Below are 17428 nucleotides of genomic sequence, written 5' to 3'. Positions count from 1 at the left end.
ATGAAAGAAAGGCAAAATAACACAGCAGACTTAACAAGAACCACACAAAAAATGAGGAGTCACTCCGATCAAACGTTCATTAGGAAATGGGATATGTAAATATAATATAAAAATATATAAAAATATATAAAAATATTTAAAGGATTATTGTCATAATGTGATGTCTGTGGCAGCCTTTGAATGGCTTTCACGGTATGATGGATAATTAGATTTCATCATTTAACCAAATAAAACAGAAATATACAGTGCTCTAGATAGATCCAAGTGGTGGATTCATGGTGGGGTGACGGGAAGTCAATAGAAATTAAAGAAGAACATATCGTGATGTAATGTAATAAGTTTTATCTTCTCTCTCTTTTTTGCCTTTTTGGACAATTCTTCTGCATGCTTTTTGTGTTAATTTCAATAAAGCACTATTTAAAAAAATAACAAGAACAAAACAAGAACCAATAAGTGGGTTCCGAGCTCTTCCCTCCCTTGGCCAGAAAGAGGAGCCGCATCTCGCAGAGGAAAAGGCTCGCATGGGAAGAAGAACTGGACGGAGTCTCTGGGGAGGCGCGCCCTACACTCCCGCAGGCGACCACAATCCGGGGACTGCTTGGACTGCTTGGACTTGGGGACTTGTCTATCTATCTCTTCCCTGCATGCCAAGACGGGCTCTGCGGCTGGAGCAGGCGAGACCCCAGGGGAGAGGGGCACGGGGGGGGGGGAGCCCACTGCGGCCTGGGTCGCGCCTGGCCGGGCAAGAGAGAGCTGCCTCGGCGTCGGGCCGTCCCGCGACCAAGTTGTCTCCGCAGCCTGTCGTGGGGTCCCTCAAAAAATGCACCCGGGGCCGCAGCCCCCACATTGTCCATCTCTGCCAATAGCCAGTCCAACAATCAAGAAGGCGGCTTCTGCCTTTGCTGTCCAGCTTGTCAGCCTGGAAAGGGAGCCCATAAAGGAGAACTCTCAGCCTAAACCTCTGCTGCTTTGCAGCTGTACTCATTTGTTAGAGGGGGGGGGGATTGACAGAGAATACCGTTATAGATGTGGGTAAACATCAGAGACATAGAGACATGCATAGAGACATCACCTTGCCAACAAAGGTCCGTATAGTTAAAGCCATGGTTTCCCCAGTAGTGATGTATGGAAGTGAAAGCTGGACCATAAAGAAGGCTGATCACCAAAGAATTGATGCTTTTGAATTCTGGTGCTGGAGGAGACTTTTGAGAGTCCCATGGACTGCAAGAAGATCAAACCTCTCCATTCTGAAGGAAATCAGCCCTGAGTGCTCACTGGAAGGACAAATCCTGAAGCTGAGGCTCCAAGACTTTGGCCACCTCATGAGAAGAGAAGACTCCCTGGGAAAGACCCTGATGTTGGGAAAGATGGAGGGCACAAGGAGAAGGGGAAGACAGAGGACGAGATGGTGGGACAGTGTTCTCAAAGCTACCAGCATGAGTTTGACCAAACTGCGGAGGCAGTGGAAGACAGGAGGGCCTGGCGTGCTCTGGTCCAGGGGGTCACGAAGAGTCGGACACGACTAAACGACTAAACAACAACAACAACAAACCCAAGATATTAATAAATGGTAGGATTTTGATTATTTGTGGTATGAAGGGAGAATGCAGGCTGCGAAGGAATTCCTGGGCTGGGTATGCAAACCAGCCTGGCTGGCTGTGGGAAGAACAAAGCTGTTTGTTGCTGCTCTTTAGTGGGCAAACCAGTTAGCATGCCAAAAAGGTGTGAATGAGCCGTCAAAAAAGGATCCTTTGGCCTGGGGAGTCTGATGTCACAAAGGGGTAATGGTGTGTTTGAGGGGACAGGAAAAGTGAGCTTTGAAGCAGGGATTCCTTGGGAGGAGGAGGAGGAGGAGGAAGAGGGGCTGAGATCCATCTTGGCAGGGGAGATGAAAGATTGCCTGCTGCCATGCTGTGGGCCATGCTGTAAGTTCTGGACTCCCTCCATGCAGACTGAAGGTGTAAATAGGTGAATAAACCATATTTCTTCAAGCACGACAGTCTCCACCGTATCTTCTATTCTCCAAAGGGGCACAGATCCTGTGTGGGTGCCTGAGACGCCCATGGGTTCTTGCCACCACTTGGCAGGGAGAGGGGCAGGCACTGGACTTTTGGAACAATACAGTAAAAGTCAAACTAATCTGAAGAAAAGAAATGAAAAGAACTAAAATGATAAGAGGAAAAAAATCAAGAGATAGAAAGGCAAGAAAGGGAATGCAAAAGCCACCTGTCACAATTACATCCTGTCTTTATCCATACACAGAAAGGTAGACCCTCCCTGCTTTCACCTGGAAGCTTCTGTTTCTTCTTCCGTCCCCCAAGATCCTTTCTATCTCTCCCTCCCACTTGGGCCCCCCAAGAAGAAGAAGAAAGAGGGGCTTCTAATTCTCCATCTGCCAATTATATATATTATAATGATTCAAATTATTTGAAGCATACACTACAGGAAAACACCTAGCTGTATTACATTAAAGAGTTGCTAAGCAGTCTGCCAAACACAATTCTTCTCAGACACCACAGATTCATCTTTTTCTGTCCAAAAGTAGTTCTTAATTTTTTATTCTCCTTAGAAGTCCAGAACTGTCCATTTCTCGTCAAGTTCAATTCTTTCCCAGGATTCTATCAGATCTTAATATTATAGCCCTCAACTCTGCACTTTTTCCAATTCTTCCTCACATCAGTTATTAGTGACCCTGAAGTTTCTTGCTATGCATTCATTTCTCTCCCTTTGAAGCCCACCATTTATGATCGTGCCCCATCTTCTCCAACCATAAGGCATTTATTTCTTTCATCAACAAAACAGCTTTATTTGTCTGTCTCAGTTTTCCTCTCCTCCACCACTATCTCCTGCAGCTTCTCTTGCACACCTACTCCTTGGCCCATTTACTCAGAAGTAAGCCCCTCACCTGCCCAGTTTTCAAGTTCCAGTAAGATCACCTCCGCTCTCCCACTGCCCTTGGCCCACCAGCAACCCAGGGAGGCCAAGCAGCAATGTGATTTTTGCTTCCCCCAGGCCAGCACCCTTGGTGGGGGCCAAATTAGCAAAGCCTTAAGGACACCCCTGGGCAGGGAGCAGGTCATCTGGGACTCGCAGGAAGATGGTCTCCCATCTTTTTCTTTTTAATAATATTTATTCAAAGTTTAAAGTTACAAAAAAGAAAAAAGCAATACAAAATACAAAGAAAAAGAATACAACAATAACAGAAAAAGAAAAAAAGAAAAAGGTATAAAAATACATTCACTTAAAATAGAAAAAGAACAGATTAAACCTTTACAAATTTTCTTCCTTTACTTGTTTCCTTGACCTCCTCATACCTCCCAATTTTGTATTCTAGTTCCAATCGTTTTTTTCAGCAAATCCAACCTTATTTTCATCTTGAAGAATTATGCAGCTTTGTAGAAGCGTTCCAAATCATGCCTGTGTGGACAAAGTGGTCAGGGCTGGGGGGGGGGGGGGCTTTGGCCTAGAACAGCAGGTCTCCTCTATTCCTCCTTGGATACCTTCCGTTTTCAACACTGTGGTGATTCCACCTCCATTGTGACGCAGTTGCTCTTCTCTTGAGCACATGATTCTGATGGTCTTCTGTTCTTTGGACACCTTCCATTTTCAACAATGTGGTGATTCTACCTCCATTGTGATACAAGAGTTCTACCTCCATTGTGATACCAGTGTCTTTTTTGCCTTTAAGCTTTTCAGGAGGGTTCATCATCCAAGAGGCCAAAGTCTCGCATGACTGACACTCTGATGGGGCAAAAATGTCCAAGACATTTCTACAAAGTGGCCCAGAATTGAGCTTGCCATTCATGGTGGCTGCTCTGCTCTTTGCTCAGGATAGCTGATGATGATGGTTCCTCAGGGCTAGCAGGGCCCATATTAACAGAAACCTCCGTTCTCCGTACGTGTCCCCACTGCCAGCACCACCAGCACCCATTGCTTGGAGGAAAGGTGAGGAAAGACCCACTCCTTCAGCCCCTGCCACCCTCTCAGCCTCAGAGTCTCTCACAGCTGCTTGGTGGCTGCCCACCCCTGTCCCAGCTTCAGAAATGGTACAAACAGAAATGCATTGAAGCAGAGCTCCTTTGCACCTCAGCACAGCACAGGGCAGGATAGGTATATTCTTACTTATCTTCAGATCACAATTTCATTGTTAGTCCTTGCAGTGTTAAGATAAGACATAGTGGCCAGGCACTAAAGATGCGAGGGATTTGGGTGACTCTGTCAAATTGGATTTGGGTGACTCTGTCAAATTGCTACCTGTATTTCTCAGTCCGCGGGGGGGGGGGGGAACCTGCTGCCTCAGAACAAGCCTAAAGTCTGCTTGGATTTGTGTGACAAGTGCCAGCATTGTTTGGCACCTGTTTGGTGACTTGTCCAAGGCTTTGGACCAAGGCTTTGGACCAGGTCAGGTTCATCCAGCCCAGAATAGCCTGTTTTTGAGCCTAGGACCAGCTCTCCCAAACCTCAGGCAGAGAAGGGTCTTTCTCACCAACTGCTAGGTGAGATGTCAGGGATGAGACCTGGGTCTCTTCTTTCTCTCTCTCTTTCTCTCTTTCTTTCTTTCTTTCTTTCTTTCTTTCTTTCTTTCTTTCTTTCTTTCTTTCTTTCTTTCTTTCTTTTTCCACATGCAAAGCACGCAGTCTACCACTGAGCTATGGTGCGTCTCCAAAAAGGTTGCTCAAAAAGTCGTTGTTGATATATGTGTTACAATTGTGTGTTTTACAAAGGATAAATTACATGAAGGAGTTAACTGTGACAGCTGTGAAACAGGTGACTAGAACTAAAGTCCAGCTTCTGAGTCACTGTCTTGAGTTTTGTGTGTCTTGTGAACAGTCTCCTTAAAAGGGAACTGTGTGTGCAAGCTAGCAGAGGTGTAGAGTTGGGTCTGAGAGGAGAATGCAGAGTTTGTCGGAGGTTGAGGAGATAGTGTGGATGTCAAGCATTTTGTCAAGGACCTGCAGCAGGAGGATTACAGCTGGAGAACTTTCTGCTAGGAAGCATCCTCTGCTACCAGGAGAGCAAAGTGACAGAAAGGCAACCTTGGACTCCTGCAACAACTGCACCATTTTCTTGTACTTAAAAGACTGCACCCTCTTGTGTGTGAGAGAGAGAGACTTTGTATTGAATCCTTACATTAGACTGGTTGCCTGTTTGCTCATCTAAATGCTACCTCTGTGTTACGGCAAAAATCTGGGTGCGAGGCTGCTCTGCCACCCAGCTCATCGGACTAAGTCCGTGGGTCCCTGCGGAGGAAAATGAGCTCAGCCGGAGACAGGAGCAAACTGCAGAAGATCCAAGTTTATTGCGCAACAGGTTCAAGGCGAGATTGAACAGTGAGAAAGGGGTGACATGAGTTTTTGAAACTCCCTCCATGTCCCAGAATACAGTGCAAAACACGTCATGAATACATTAAAGAGAGGTTTGGTTACACAGATTACATCATGAATATATTAAAGGGAGGTTGGGTTACACAGATTAACATATGGAGGAGGGAGGGGGGAATATGCAGAGCTACACCGGATTAACATGAGGAGGAGGGAGGGGGGGAATATGCAGAGCTGGAGATATGCACAGATAAACACTTCCTGGGGATGAGAAAACAATAGTCCCAAATATGCATAGTCTGCCACCTGACATTGTCTGGAGGAAAGGCTGATCAGAGCAATTTGAAAGGATTAGGGTCTTGACACCTTGCTTGAGGGATTATGCTGGACAGGGGAAATGTGATGGAGTCCTAGGGTAATTGAGCAAACTGGCACGCTGATTTTCTATGAATTTTATAGATTTTAGTCCCTTTTGACATTGACAATTGGAAATAAATTGATATATTGTAGCGAAGAAGAAGGTGAAGAAGACATGCCCCCCCCTTCCGTAACAGTCCCCCATTCGGAGATAGATTTGCATTAAAGTTCTGTAAGAACTTGCAAATCTTTTCTCCGCACCCTAAATCTCGGTGAAGGTAGGGGTGCCGTGTGAGTGGGAATAGGCCCTAATGGAAAAGGAGGTTGGTTGAGCAGGGCAACAAAGGAGGGAGCAACACGGACCAATACAATGTATGTTTATGTTATATAGATATGCACTAAATAATAACTTTGTATCTACCGTACTAGATGTGTGGGTTTGTGCAAACCTGAAGGGGACTTGCAAATCATGCCTCTTAAGGCCATTTGCAAGTATAGTAGTGCAGATAGCTGGATATAGGATATCGCATAAAGGAACACCTGTTGTATTTTGTTCAGTAGTGGTCTATGCTTTACATTTAGCAGGAAGGTCCACTATTGACTGGAAAAAAATGCAGTTTGCTTTGCCCTCCGCCATTTGTGTTCTCAGGTGTCAAGGTAGCTCTTCTGTGGTCTCACGTGTCACAGTAGTGGCAATCCCTGGTGAATCCACTTAGGGCTTTCATATTAGCCATGTTGCCTGGCACCCATCACAGCTGGCACAGGTTTGGACACGTCCTGAGGGAAATGTCTTTACCTTGGCCTTTCTATGCGGTTTTATTATTGCTCTCGCAGTCATGGGAAGTTGCTCACTTGCACTTTAAGGACCAAAAGCTAATTACAGCCTGGATACACTTGCCCAATTCAAACTGAGTCCAATTTGAATTTATCTTGCCCCATGGTTCTCAACTCTTCAAACCAATCTGTTAAAAGAAAACCATTCTTAAAAGGGCACTTGTCGAAATAAGTCAATTTAACTGTATAAGGGATCATTCCTGCTAAACCAAAGCATATCCACCTTCATGTATCTTAGAAGCTTCTCCTTGGTAAAGTGAGTTTTAGCACATTTTTTAAAATGGGTAGGGAAGTTGGCAGTAGTGCCAGGTGAAACAACGAAATATGGTAATAAATTTATCTAAGTCTAAACATTGGACTACATAATAGCCTGATCTGTTAAAGGTATAGAATGTATGAGGATCCTCCACTGGGGTGTAAGGAATAAGACATTAGACATAAAACACTTACACACAAAAATAGCCACAAAATAGCCCCCCCATTTGTGGAAATGACACACTGTCAGACACATTTCAACATTCCTACGCAATAACACATAATACAAAACAAACTAATTAAATATCAGTTGCATATCTTGAGACAATTGGGATATTTTATATATGTATCTTGAGGTTCAAAAGTCAGAAAATGTCCTTGCAATTCAACTCCACCCCCCCTTGTCAGCCCCACTCCCCCGGCAGTCTATATCCTTTGAAAGAGATAGCTGTGGCCACTTTGAAACTTTGGTTTCTTCTGTTGTGGTGGCGAAGCTTTTCATTGGATCTGTACTAACACACTTGTAGAAGTGATATCCTGTAAGGGCAGGGTGGACTTAAAAGACACAGTTAAAATAATAATAAAACACACACACACACACACACACACACACACAATGACCTATGAGGAACCAAAGTAAATAAATGCTAAGACACAGAATTTTAAGAAATCTGAAGTAACAATGAAAATAAAAGAGTGTTTCTTGATGTGACAACATCGGCTAGAATGTTAATAGCAAAATACTGGAAAATGACTTAATGGCAATTTAAAGTTGTGCAAGTACCTTGAATTAGCCAAAATGACAGAATTAATAGGGAATGCTCAGGCAAAAGGTAAACAAATACCATTCCACAAACAATGTTTGGTTATGCTTCGATTAATTTCATAGACATCATGGAAAACGGATTAAATAAATGGAAACAGATTATTTGTAACTTTAAAAGTGTCGAAGCCACGAAGAGATGGAAGTCACTAATACAGCAGGGATTTCACAGAACAGAAAGAAAGTTGTTGTGGGAGAAAAAAAAGGGACAAACACTTTGTTATCGGGGTTCACATATCCTGTTAAAAGGGAAAATTATTTCATGTGAGAAGCCTGTCAGGAAATGCTGTTCCTAAAATGCACACAGACAAAGTCTGTGATTTAAATCCCATTGAGGGGTGGAATTCTTTGATATTTACCTGTGAAAAGAATTTGGCATGTTAAGATTTCAAACTTGGGACACATTCAGGGACACAGGTGGCGCTGTGGGTTAAAGCCTCAGCGCCTAGGACTTGCTGATCGAAAGGTCGGCGGTTCGAATCCCTTGCTGCGGGGTGCGCTCCCGCTGCTCGGTCCCAGCACCTGCCAACCTAGCAGTTCGAAAGCACCTCCGGGTGCAAGTAGATAAATAGGGACCGCTTACCAGCGGGAAGGTAAACGGCGTTTCCGTGTGCAGCTCTGGCTCGCCAGAGCAGCGATGTCACACTGACCATGTGACCCGGAAGTGTCTCCGGACAGCGCTGGCCCCTGGCCTCTTAAGTGAGATGGGCGCACAACCCCAGAGTCTGTCAAGACTGGCCCGTACGGGCAGGGGTACCTTTACCTTTACCTTTAAGGGTGATTTCTCTCAATGGTTCCAAGTTTTACATAAACCTCCTTCCTCTCTCTCTCTCTCATTTCTTTTCCTATCCTTTTTTTTTTTGCTGATCTAGTCTCTGTGCATGTGTGGAGTTCATGTCTCAGCAAACCTTTTATACTATTGAAATGTTGCATCTTTTGGCAAAATTAGAATTTGAATAAGGGAAGGGTAAGGAGTAGATTTTAAAAGAGGGTTAGATTTAAAACAAAAGAGAGAAACTCAGCAATTGAAGTATTCACCAATAAAAGCTAGCAATTTCAGCCCAAGCAAAGGGACTGCTTCCTTTATGTACAGGAAAGGGCTAATATCCCTCTGGCCATGGCCATTCGTGGAACAATGCCGCGCCCTTATATATGGGGGGAAATGGGCAGAGAGTCAGAATTCATAGGATTTTTAATTTATTTATTTTTAACATTCTAAGTTTTTCGGCCTTACCATTTGCAGACAAAAATTTTCCTGCCCCTTTATTTACAGGATTGGTCAAGGCCCATATGTATTGGTCTGATTTTCAAATAGTAGGCAAAATGATAAACAAAATGATAAACACTGTAATCACTCAAATGCTTGATATTACCAGTTGTGCTTCAAAACATCACAGCTTCACCTCTCACCTTTTTAAAACTAAAGAGCAAAGCTAGGCTGAATTTCAACTCCATCACCACACCAGAATTTAAGAATTACCCTGCAATGCTTGCGGACACATGTCCTTCCACACAGCCACAAATTGGGAGAGTTGAAAGGGACCCTGGGGTCATCTAGTCCAACCCTCCAAAATAAAGGGTTCACAGCAAGATTTCACAGCAAGATTTGTACTACACACACATACTTATGTACACAGGCACTACTGGGGAAGAGAGCACAATCAGTGCTCCTATCATGTACTAAGGAAGAGGAAAATAAAAAATTCCCAACTTATACAGAACCCTTTAGCAGATCTTGAGATTAGTTTGAGTTTACTTCCTTAGACGTGCAAGTTCCTTAGAGTGCAAGTTCCTAGACAAATGATCTTTAGAGAAAGATTGAAGTGAACATTTTCTTAAGATAGGGAGAGGATCTCTTATAAAGCATAGTTAAAACAGCCATAGATTTGATTTAAAGGGAATACAAAAGTGACAATTTTTCCTGAATTTGCAGAGGAATAGTAAGCCTAATCTGAATTTGCAGAGGAATAGTAAGCCTAATCTGAATTTGCAGAGGAATAGTAAACCTAATCTATGCCCCCCCCCTTTGCAGTTTCCTTTAAAGGAAGCTTACTCGGAAGTAAATTTACCTGGCACAGAAGAAGAGGAAAAAAACCCCTGAAAGAGACAGAATGAAACAAGGGGGGGGCATTTTCTAAGAAAAGAGGCCTGATATCAGGAGCCTTACAATAACTCTTCTGTCCAACCAAATCAAAGTTAAAACTGGACTCAGATATTTTCTTAGAAGGAAGACCATACTTTCATAGGCATGTGCTTCATGAAATAAATACACTGCATTTTAGCTTGAGAGAGCAGTTGTGCTCACCTACGCTTTTGCAGCAGAAACATCTAATTCACATTAGAAACATTCACATTCCAAAATAGACTGTAGACTAACGATCTGAAAAGTTGCGGCAAACCAAGAGGTGGGGTAAACATTTGCACCCTTCATTCTCATTTTGTCTTATTTAGGACTGATAAGGTCCAGCATAGCTTCCTTAAATTTAAAATTTTGAAGCAAGCTTGCAGTTTAAACTATGCGCGCTTAAGAAAGGCAGTCTGTCAGAGACAGAAGGAACAGACAACACACATAACAGACAACATGTAAACACACATATTCTCATATATGTATTAACACACAACACACATAACAGACAACATGTAAACATATATACTCTCATCCTTTAGTTGGTTATTGCAAGGAGTTGGGCTGCTTCCTATAGCTTCATTAAGTGAAATTAGTAGGAAGGTCCCACATGGTTTTAAGAGCCTCCTTGCCTCTTCAAACACCACCAGTTAACCAGCCGGCCAACGCAATTCGGGCTTGGCGGAGGCGGTGCTGGCGGGCCAGATTTCAGAACAGAGGTTCTCTAATTTTGCTTCGATAATAATTTGTGGCCAGGAATCGTCTTCCAATACGTGATGACAAATTGGAGAGGAGAGTCAGGGTCCTTCTGAGACTGAGATGGCTTTCTAGAAGCCTTCCTCCCAGAGTGAGCCCACTCGCGTTTGGAAGCCTGGGTACCCATTTTATGTTTTACGCGTGTCTAGACAGAAAGAGGGAAGAGAAAGGGCGGTAAGGATTGGTATATCTAGGAGATTGATATACTTAATACGGGATTTATAGTAAAGAGGGGTCTTTAGTCGCTTGGCAACTTCCTTAGAGGGTTTTTAAAGAGCTCTAGCTATCCGGTATTCCTTCCTATTTCCTTAGTCAATAACCTGGGGTCCTTTTCCACTCTGCCGATCCCGCCCAATTCCTCATGGGCTATCCCTCCTGGCAACCTCCTACCTATCGTCAATCTCAGGAAAAGGGGCCCTACTGAACGCCCGCGCCGTGCGGTGCCAGATCGGGTGATCCCTGGATAGAGTTTCGAACCGAAAATCCCCCTTGCTTTTGGAAGCGGGCTCACGCACAATACACGTGTTACGTGGCACCGACCAGTGCGGCTGGGATTGGATAGAAAGCCAGACCCCTTCCTGCCCCCTCGGTGAGGACGCTCGGGAAGTTCGGAAGAAGAATTCCAACCCCTTGCTTTCAACTGGGACGTCCGTTGCGGAGAGTCGGCTGTTTTTCAAGTCGGGTCTCTCCGTCTTACTTTCGGACTCCCAATTGGTGCAGCTGGCTGGAGAGGTTTTAGAGAAAGAGATAGAGCTCAGAACCCCCCTTTCGGGTCGAACAGCAGTCCACGGTCTCTCTCACCAATTGGACCAAGAGACAGGTGAGAAGGAGCGATAGAGAGGAGGGCAGAGAATTCAGTTGCCAGGAGATTTCCACCCCTTTCCCACCAGTGCACTGGGTTTTTCCTTTTCCTTATACTCACGTGTTTTCCATGATGATCCCGGGATTGATGAGTAAGCCGGCTGGATCCCTCTTTGCTCCCCGGCTGAACTCCTGGGGCTTTCGATTACCGCCCGGAAGATGGCCGGGGGTCCAAAGGATCTTCCCAGGCAAAATGGCCTGGTGCCGGCTGAAGATTTCGGGGCCCCCGGTCAGCAACGCGGGAGAACCGCATGCCCCACATTGGGCAGCCAACTGTTACGGCAAAAATCTGGGTGCGAGGCTGCTCTGCCACCCAGCTCATCGGACTCAGTCCGTGGGTCCCCGCGGAGGAAAATGAGCTCAGCCGGAGACAGGAGCAAACTGCAGAAGATCCAAGTTTATTGGCCAACAGGTTCAAGACGAGATTGAACAGTGAGAAAGGGGTGACATGAGTTTTTGAAACTCCATGTCCCAGAATACAGTGCAAAACACGTCATGAATACATTAAAGAGAGGTTTGGTTACACAGATTACATCATGAATATATTAAAGGGAGGTTGGGTTACACAGATTAACATATGGAGGAGGGAGGGGGGAATATGCAGAGCTACACCGGATTAACATGAGGAGGAGGGAGGGGGGGAATATGCAGAGCTGGAGATATGCACAGATAAACACTTCCTGGGGATGAGAAAACAATAGTCCCAAATATGCATAGTCTGCCACCTGACATTGTCTGGAGGAAAGGCTGATCAGAGCAATTTGAAAGGATTAGGGTCTTGACACCTTGCTTGAGGGATTATGCTGGACAGGGGAAATGTGATGGAGTCCTAGGGTAATTGAGCAAACTGGCACGCTGATTTTCTATGAATTTTATAGATTTTAGTCCCTTTTGACATTGACAATTGGAAATAAATTGATATATTGTAGCGAAGAAGAAGGTGAAGAAGACATGCCCCCCCCCTTCCGTAACATCTGAATTAAGAACTCATCTTCCTCAGCTTCTGTGAGAAGTGGTTACTTCAGCACAACCAACAAAGGTTATGGCCAGCAGATGGCGCTAGAGAGCAACAAGCGAATTCTTGAAGTCAATCCCACACTTTGGAAACCAGCAATCTGAAGTCATCACAGTCAAGGAAGATTTTGCAGATAACCCAAGGCAAACGGGGGTCTGTGAATCCTATGTGGCTAAGTGGTTGTGGAAGCTGCAGAACGTTTAACTGCAGGAAGGGAGCAAGCAAGTTTCACAATGTCTGTGTCTCTGAGTATGGAGAAACTAACAGAAAATAATTATGCCAGTTGGTGTGTCAAGATGGAGATACTGCTCTGGAGAGAAGGTTTATTGGACCCTGTATTAATGACCCACCTTCAGACCCTTCTTCTCCTGAGAAGGGAGTGGGTGGTGCTGCGATCTAAACCTCTTGGGCTTGCTGATCAAAAGGTTGGCGGTTCAAATTCACTTAACGGGGTGAGCTCCTGTTGCTCTCCCCATGCTTCTGCCAACCTAGCAGTTCAAAAGTACACCCCAAAAAAAGTGCAAGTAGATAAATAGGTACCACTCCAGTGGAAAGGTAAACAGTGTTTCCATGCGCTCTGGTTTCTGTCACGGTGTATCGTTGCTCCAGAAGCATTTAGTCCTGGAAAGCTGTCTGTGGACAAACGCCAGCTTCCTCAGTTTGAAAGCGAGATGAGCACCGCAAACCCATTATCGCCTTTGACTGGACTTAACCGTCTGGGGTCCTTTACCATTTTTCCTTTACCTTCTCCTGAATGGCTTCACAGAGAGGAGAGAGCAAGAGTCACAATAATTACTGATCTGGAAGACAGCCAATTACTGACTGTTAGAGGGCTGTTAACTGCAAAAGAAGGACTACTTTAAAGAATTTCAAAGAACTGCAAAAGTAGGACTACTTTAAAGAATTTCAAAGTGAGAAAGAAGACAGGAGCAAGGAAAGATGGCAGAGAGCTGTTTCAACAAGCCAAGATAAAGAAGTGAATGTAGAAGAAAGAAAGAGTGACAACACGTTGAAAAAGTTTATGGAATTTGTAGGTGCTACAACTGTGGATCAGAAAATCACCTTAAAAGAAATTGCCTCGGGAAACATTTGGATTACAAATCTACAGATAGAGAAAGAAAATTACAGAGGAAAAAATGGTGTTTCTCTGCCGACATTGTAAAGGTAGACTCTGTAATTGCTGAGGAAGTGTAAATCAACAACAGCTCCAATTAACACAAAATGTGAAAGAAATCCTAAGCGAGTTCTAGAACGTCTGCATATAGATTGAGCAAATCCATTCCAGGAAACTCTGTAAGGAGCTAAATTTAATCTTACAACTGTTGACAATTTCTTGCATTTTGGGTTCGTTTATTTGTTAAAGGAGAAGCTAAATAGAGGTTTGAGAATTTTGTAAACTGGGTGAAAGCAAAATATGATGCAAAGATAGCTGGAGTGCAATCAAAAAGAGGAGATGAATTTACCTCTAATAACTTTGAAAGATTTCTGTCTGAAAAGGGAGTCCAGCATAAATGGGAGTCTTCGGGTGTTTGTGTATTGAAAGGAAACATCTGGGAAATTGTCTTAGGTGGATTAGCAGTTTCTTATACTCACAAAAGCCAAGAACCAAGATCCTCACAATGACCACTGGTGAAAGTGTCTTTTGATATAATTAAGGATGTCGCAGCCTGAGAAACAACAGGGAAATCCCTTAGCTTCTCTGTCCCAAAGACTCAATAGACGGCATTTACCTTTTGCCCCATCCCTTTTTCATTGTATTTTAATAAATTTTAAGTTAACATAATGCACAGTGAAAACCCAATTAATTGAAGAAGCTTCAGCACAAAGCCCTAATCAGGTTCTGAGCTAGCTTCTGAGATGCCCAGAACAAAATCTCTCAGATCATGCATTCTGGCATAGCTGCATTTTTCAAGTTCTCAACTCAAGAAAGAGATATGCTGACTACATCCTTATGGACTGAGTGCTATGGAGCAGCTCCCCCTCCAGCCCCGTATCTGGCCAACAGCCCCTTGCTCATGGAAAGCTTCGGGGGGGGGGCACCCAGTTCCCTCTCTCTTCAACTCTTTTTATACATGCCTCAAATGCTTCTGTCCGTTCTCATGTGATGTCAGGAGGGAGCCAGCAAGCAGTAAATCACACAGAGCAGAGCAGGTGAAGTTAACTCTTGATTAGAAAAAAAAAAGGATCTGCACAGGAGGGCCAAGCCTAAAGAGCACAGCAAGTCTTCCTTGGTAGGTCTGATCCTTATGAGGCAGTTGTGGAGCCTGAAGGTCCCCACCTTCCCACAGCTAAGGGCCTTCCTCTGCCAGGTCCTTCCCAAGCAATCTGAGACGGCACCTGCGTTTCTGCCTATACTCCTCTTGCTTCATGCCTCTCCTGATCCTGGGAGACTAGGGAGGAGGAAATCTTGTCACAGCAGGGTGTGTGTGCGTGGAAGACACTTGTGTTTCTTCACCAGCCTGACTCATCTCTGCCTCTTGGCCTCCCTCAGCCCACTCTCCTGCTTACGCTTCTGATTCTGATTCTAGACTTCCCTCTGCCACAGACCCCTCCCCCCTGCTCACTAAACCCCGGCACCTCTTCTGCTTCTGCCACCTCCTCCTCCTCCCAGTCTGCTCCCTCTTCACCCTCCGACCACTCATTGGCATCTCACCACCAAGCCGCCGACTCTGAGCCTTCCTCCCTTGGTGGTTCCCCAACTGGTTCCTCCCACTATTCCTTTGTGTCCAACCAGTCCGTGACACATGGGTAATGGTGCTGGTTCAGTGCAGATCCAAAATATCATCCACAGTTCAAATGATGGCTCATAAAAGTTCCATTTGTATTGAAACTGACTGTTTGTATGTTGCTGCTTTTAGAAAATTGACTGAGGACTTCAGGACCTCAGAACGTGGTACCAAAACATTTAAAATAAAATCCCACTGCATTTCTCTTTTGCCAGTGCCTGAGAGGGCAGCCCCTGCCCCAGCATGGCGACAAAGAAGACCAAGTCCAAAGCTCGGAAGAGCATCGCCAAGAGCCAGAGCACGACTGGGCCGCTCTTGACGGAGCAAGAGCAGTCCCTGAAGAAGGAGTCCCTCATCCTGGCAGAGCACATCCACACCTACACGCAGTGGGTGGACCAGTTCCAGAGCAGGAACGAGTTCCTGGACAAGGAAGCGCAGGAGATCCGGCAGAACAGCAAGGCCTACCTGAGCTACCTGAACAGGCGCGCTGCCCGGTGCCAGGACGCCATCACCACCCTCAATGAGCAGAACCTCTTTGACCTCACCAGTGTCCTGAAGCAGAAGGAGGAGCTGACCTCCCAGTACACAGACAAGGAGACAGAGATGAGGAGCCAGCTGATTGAGATGGAGACCAAGTTCTCCCTCATGACCAAGGAGGTTGAGGAGCTCAAGCCCTTCAAGGAGCTGCAGTCCGAGCAGCTCATCCGCATCCGGGAGCTGGAGAAGGAGCTGCTGGCCATGAAGATCCGGCACTCGGAGGAAATGCGCTTGCTCAAGAGCAAGTACCTGCACCAGAAGGCGGAGTACGAGGTGCAAGCGGAGCAGAAGGTCCAGGCCCTGGCCAAGAAGGCCGAGAAGGAAGCCGTGCGCAGCCTCATCCAGCACACCAACCGAGTGAAGGAGGAGAACAGGCGGCTGCGCAAGGAGCTCCTCGGCCTCATCCAGCGAGCTAAAGGCCTGAAAGCCTTCCGGCAGCAGCTGAGAGAGCAGAAGGAGCAGCTCCTGCGGGAGCTCCACTATGGGCAGGGCCTGGCACACATGCGCCGCTGGCTCCAGCAACAGGCGGCTCAGAAGATTGGCCCCACTCCCAGTAGCCAGCCTCCCAAGAGCCCACAAAAATCCTCTCGGGGCGCGAGCGCTCAAGGGCCCGCAAAGAGGGATGCTCAGGCAGCAGCTGCCGAAGGTTTGCCACCACTCTGGAGCCCCAAGAGCAGCAGCAAGCAGCAAGCGATGCCCACAAGCAGCCAGCAGTCTTACGAGAGCAAGTGGTTTCCAGGCGTGTGAGCAAAGGTGAGGAGGCCTGAGAGTAGACTTCTAAATGCGGAGGCAGAAATCCTGACCCAGAGACAGCAACAAGCTGTTTGGGGATTGGAGACTGCAGCAGCTCATGCACTCTGCTCTTCGCTTCGTATCAGAGGTGGCAGGAAACATGGACCAACCCCGCCCCCCTAATTAAAAGGATGTGTGTGGATGTGCGTCAGTGCTGGACAGCTTCCTGTCCTCTTATGGGGTCTCTGGTCAAGCGGGAGGAAGAGGCTGCTGCGCCTCTGCTTACTCCCAGGCAAGCCCATCGGCATCACAGCCAGTAGCAACACCTGCATCCTCTCATAGGCTCTCGTGGCAGCCTGCTGCCACCCACCAGCCCTCGGGCAATAGTCCTTGCCCACTTCAGGAGGCAGAAACTGCAAAGCATTGGACAACACAGGCTGCTGCCTTCTCTGGGCAATGGCCAGGGAGTCTTTGTGGTTAAGTGCATTAGTAGCACAAACTTACATTAGTGGAAGGGGTGGGGAACCTGTGATGCTGCAGGTATGGTTGGTCCCTTCACCCCTGAGCATTGGCTAGCACTGGCAAGTCTCTTTACACAGCAGAGTGCATTCTCCTTCTTACGCAGCAGAAAGCTGGTTGCAGACCCATGTGAGCCTCTTAAGACAATAAACAATTCAATCTGGCTTGCCCAGATTGAGATATGTTCTATCACTCCTGGTAAGATCCCTTTGATCCCTCCTAAAAGAATAAAGACACAACAGTCTTATTCATAAGTAACATAAAGTAGTTTTACGCATGATCAGGCAGAGTATGATCCCTGAAGGCAGGCTTTAGGCTTAAAGTTACAAACATGTAGAGTTTTACCCCATATGGGAGATGACCTGGGAGACTTCCGGCTGGCAGCAGTCCAGTCCAGGTGAGTCAGGAAGTTCGCAGGACGAAAGGAAGATGGAAAAGAGAGAGAGAGGCAGCATGCCTTGGCCTTTGACCAGGTCTGGAAAGGTCACGCCCACCCACTAGTCCCATGCAAGGAAGGATGCTCCAGGCCAGGAGGAACAGGAAGTTTGACTAGCTGGACCAAACATC

The 17428-nt window shown here is 46.0% G+C and overlaps 1 protein-coding gene across 1 annotated transcript; it reads left to right on the top strand.

Annotated features, from left to right (window-relative positions):
• Positions 1–3379: 3379 nt before the first annotated feature.
• LOC309379542 (coiled-coil domain-containing protein 166-like) lies at positions 3380–16549 on the top strand. Its single transcript, XM_081928786.1, has 2 exons — positions 3380–3945; positions 15289–16549. Exon 2 carries the CDS (start codon positions 15317–15319, stop codon positions 16355–16357), a length of 1041 nt encoding a protein of 346 aa, XP_081784912.1. The 5' UTR covers positions 3380–3945; positions 15289–15316; the 3' UTR covers positions 16358–16549.
• Positions 16550–17428: the final 879 nt, after the last annotated feature.

Source organism: Podarcis melisellensis, assembly GCF_964234715.1.
Source record: "Podarcis melisellensis genome assembly, chromosome: 10".
Classification (NCBI taxonomy): domain Eukaryota; kingdom Metazoa; phylum Chordata; class Lepidosauria; order Squamata; family Lacertidae; genus Podarcis; species Podarcis melisellensis.
This window is presented reverse-complemented; position numbering and strand designations above follow the sequence as displayed.